Source organism: Buceros rhinoceros, unplaced genomic scaffold, assembly GCF_000710305.1.
Source record: "Buceros rhinoceros silvestris isolate BGI_N320 unplaced genomic scaffold, ASM71030v1 scaffold41689, whole genome shotgun sequence".
NCBI classification, from domain to species: Eukaryota; Metazoa; Chordata; class Aves; order Bucerotiformes; family Bucerotidae; genus Buceros; species Buceros rhinoceros.
In genome coordinates, this window is record NW_010430497.1 from 2143 (window position 1) to 6415 (window position 4273).

Here is a 4273-nt window from a genome sequence, read left to right on the forward strand (position 1 = left end):
TCCTTGTCTTTGGCGCCCCGGGGGGGGGGGGGAAATAAAAATGTGCCTTTATTGATCCTACTGGTTTCCTTGTGTAACTGCCTGGTTAGTCATGTCATTGTCTCTCTGTACTGGTGGCTACAGACTCAAAGGCAGTAGTAGAGCAACTGATGTGGAAAAAAGAAACAGTATTAAGTCAAGATCGACACACAGACTAAATTCTGAAGTACGAAGACACTCGTGTATAATGAATAGGAGTACACACTTCATATATCTATGCTTATTATTCCCTTACAAGGCTCCAGTATGGCAGTGAAGCATAACTTCTTGAACAGTAGTGACTATAGCACTAAGGATTTGATGATTTTGACAGCTTCTAAATTAAAGGGATGAACTGATTTAAATTCATATTTAGGTATGTTAAACAAAAGAAGACATTACATAACCAAGCAGATAGAACTGTACATTCAGTGTCAGCTGAATGTGATTTGAGTTGCCTGAGATTATGCAACATAAAGGGGGGAGGAAAGGAAGTAAAAGCTTGCCAAAAATCCTCAGTTTACTTTCATGATGCTGTTGGGCAGCTGTAAAGTTAAATAGTTAATAATTATTGTCTTATTAATCATAGCTGAAGATGGGTAAAGTAGGTTTCTAAACCTGTGTCCTGCACATATGTATACTGCTTTAAGTGTCTAGTAAGCTTTTGTGGTACTGAGTCTAGGTACAGTTACACATTTTAGATACTATTTTCAGGGAAGTGAGGAGAGGGGAACCAAAAGCTTTTAATTTCCATGATGCCTGACTACCTGTAAACATCACAGTATTATTTTCAGAATAATGTAGTTGCTGTCAATACTGCAGGCTGCTCTAAAGATAGAATCCTGTTCTAAAAATCTTAGATTCTAGATAGTCTTTGTAACCATAGAGAAAATTGAGCAAAACATAATGGCACTGTCAGTGTGATAAACTGCACCCTATATTGAGAGCGAAACTTTGAATAAGATCCTGAAAAATTGTAGAAAACAAAAATGAGGCAAATAGGTTAGGTACGTGAAAATTACGTACAATTAGAATGCCTTGGAGAGCATTAGAGGTATGACTGACGTAATGAATATTTCAGGAATACAGGTAAGGTGCTAAATTGTGTAGCTTGGGGCAGTAGCTCACAGCAAGGAATAAGCCGAAGTTTAAAGAGCCTTGGATTTCAAGAAATCTCATTAACACAAGGGTTTGTGTGCATATTGCTGCTTGCAGCTGATAATTTAAAAGTTGGATGTTAAAAATAAGCATGTGAAGAGCTATAGTCTAACACATAGTGAATAGCAACTAGATGGGTCATTTCACTCTTCTAAACTCAAAATGCTCCCGTCAAAGACCATGGCTACTGGTGGCATCATCATTTGCTAGATTTCCGTGGGCAGTCTTCAATAACTGTCTCATCCTGTTGGTCTCCGGTTTGAAATTCCATTAATGGGATCTCCTGAACCAAATGGAGGTGGCTGTTTTCAAACTCTGCAAAGTGGGAAGCTTCATGATTTGCATTTGAACTAAGTAGATGCTTGCCTAGTATAGCAGCACAGTACCACCATAGCTGAAAAAATTGAATGTTTGTGAAACTGTTGCATAACCAGTCTTCTGTAGGTCCATCAAATCTACTCTAAGTGATAATTTTTTTGATTGCTCTAACAGGAAAAACAGCTAACAACATAGAGCTTCCATAGAAGAATTACACAAAGTGAGGGGAAAAAAATAATTGTGCCAGATGTACTTATAAGCAGGCAAAAGAAGAGTCAGTGAATAAGTGAGATTCTTGTGACTAGTTTCAGCTGACAGATTTGTTTTGTTTTTTTTTTTTAAAGGTTGTGGTCAAAACAAAAACAGAATATGAACCTGATCGCAAAAAGGGAAAGTTCCGTACTCCTAAAATAGCTGAATTCACAATCAGCATCACTGAAGGGGTTTCAGAGAGATTTAAGGTAAGCAGTGCTATCTGAAGATGTTCATGACTCAGTTGTCCTCACAGAAGGGCCTAAACTAAATTGCTGATCATCATCAAAACTGGCTATAACTAACAGAATGTTGTGGGTATAGCTGGACATAAGAAAAATAAATGTTAAAATAGTTCAGTATTTAGCAGTTAGAAGCAAAAGCAAATGATGCATCATAATTGCCTGTAATCCCTCACTGGCCAATCAGTTCTGAAGGCACTTCTGTCAGTACATGGGTTTTAGAACGTGGCTGCCCTGAGTGTATGTGGGCTGCATGCAGGTAGCTCTCATGGCATGGATAAAGCTCCTGTTGAAGTATGAGAACCACAAGAGTGTGTGTTTTCTTTTTGGCTTCTTATTTTTCATTGTGGCCAAACCATTCTCTTAAAAGCACTGTCAGTCCGTTATGTATTTCTTTATAGCTAAATGTATGACGTGGTATATGTGCCTGAGCTGCCAGAGCTCTCTGCTATCAGTTTTCCTGGTCCAGTTGTATCTTGCAGCTTGGTGATGACTGTTACTGGCAGATGGCAGTTCAGCAAGAATCTGACTCAGATTTACTCTTTAGTGTCCACACCCTTATTACTCCCTTCAGTAGTTCCAGAGGAAAGCTGAACGCTTAACTGGTACAAGGACTGAATTACCTTTCCTCCCTCTCACTGGAGGATAGGTTTTCTCGCTCTGTGTAAGTAAAGAAAAGCAACAAAGTTGTCACTTCAGCTCATGCTTTCCTACCTATTTTCTTAACAAAGGAGAACTACAACTTTTCAGAGCTGCTAGTTTGGCATCTTACCCAAGGATGCCAAGGCATTTTTAAACAGTAGGCCACCACGCTGTTCAGTGCATGTGTACAAAGACATTTGGAAAGCCTAATGTTTATTATGAGGGAAAAATACAGAGTTATGGTACAGATGTGGATTCTCTTTACGTTGCACATTTCAAACCAATGTTTGCATTGTAGGAATTTCAGGAAACACCCTAAGGTTCTAGCTGTGTTGTGCCTCACCAGTGGTTCTAACAGCTGCCCAGGCCCAAGCCTGCCTTCAGAAGTGTATGTACAGCTCTCTGGAATGGGAGCATGCTGAACAAAGTGAAGATTTGAGGAGGGGTTACACACTTTAGGCTACATTTACAAAGGACCTTTGCAGAGTGTTGTCAGGACAGATGCTTTAAGAACAGGTCACCTGGTGGAGTCTTCAGCCATACAGTGAAGCATGTAGGTTCCCAGGAAACTGGGTGGCAGAAGCACCCCAGGTAGCTAATAAGAGATGTTACGGGGTGTGGCAGGGATTTACTAAGGAGGTGAGAAACCTAGTTCCGGTTTTTCTATTCACTGATTAGGAGCAAGGACATCCCATCTCTCCAGGAAAATGCTACATTCTGACTAATGTTCTCTCTTTCTCCTCCTGGCACTGTAGTACCAGTCCTTGAGAGTAATTCACTGCTTCTCAGGTGAGGGTGTGCTTACTATATTGTTGGGCAAGATGCAGATGGACAGATCAGAACAAGGAGGGCTTATGTCTGGCTGTCCTTTGTGCATGTCCCGGTCACGCTAAGGCCATCTGAAAATCCTTACTACAGTGTAGGAGAAAAGGGGGGAAAGTGTTTAGTTTGAGTACCCTGCTAGGACTTCGGTTTCGAGCAACTGAGCAGGATCTGTGCCTGAGGAATTTTGCACTTACTCACTAGCTGTGGGGACTAAGGGATTTCATCACTCAAACATTGAAGTGTAGGTAAGGAAGGGTTTTAAATATCTTCATTGCTTCTAAATGTTTTGTGCATCCCTTTGTAGATCTGGGTTCTTTCTGTCTTTGTTGGGAGAGCTGAGCAAATGAGATTTCGCTGAACGACAAATAGCTTGTGCTGTTGGATAATCTTCTAATTTGTATAGCTGAACAGTTAGAAGCCTGAGCATTTTTGCATTGCGTTTTTATATACCTCTGCTGGTATACTTACAATACCTTTCAGATATTACTTCATGATGATCACTCTGGGATTAATCTCATACTACAAAGTTGCTAGGTTTTGCTGCTAGGTAACTACTGCATCAGAGAGAGGTTTCAGTAAGATTTGGTATCTCTTGGGAATTGCAGGGTGATTCACACTGTGGCTGTAAGTCTAGGCTTCTAAAGAAGAGTGTGGGGGTTGATCAATTAGGAAGAGGGTGGCTCAGTTAATGGAAAACAGTAGTTCCACACAGAACGTTCAGGTCTTAAAAATGCCCCTTACGCTCTATATAACAGTTTTAAAATTGAGTTATACTGCTGGCAACATTTTAAAAAGAACTAACTGGTCCTCCAGCAGGA

At 40.4% G+C, this 4273-nt stretch overlaps 1 protein-coding gene across 1 annotated transcript in view; it reads left to right on the forward strand.

Annotated features, from left to right (window-relative positions):
* LOC104499542 (neuron-specific protein family member 1) overlaps nucleotides 1-1955 on the forward strand; it is a gene marked incomplete at its 3' end in the record, with an annotated part of 3754 nt that extends 1799 nt beyond the window's left edge. The window contains exon 2 of the mRNA XM_010143060.1: nucleotides 1839-1955. Within this exon, the coding sequence (XP_010141362.1) occupies nucleotides 1839-1955 (117 nt within the window). The remainder of the gene's footprint in view (nucleotides 1-1838) is intronic.
* Nucleotides 1956-4273: the final 2318 nt, after the last annotated feature.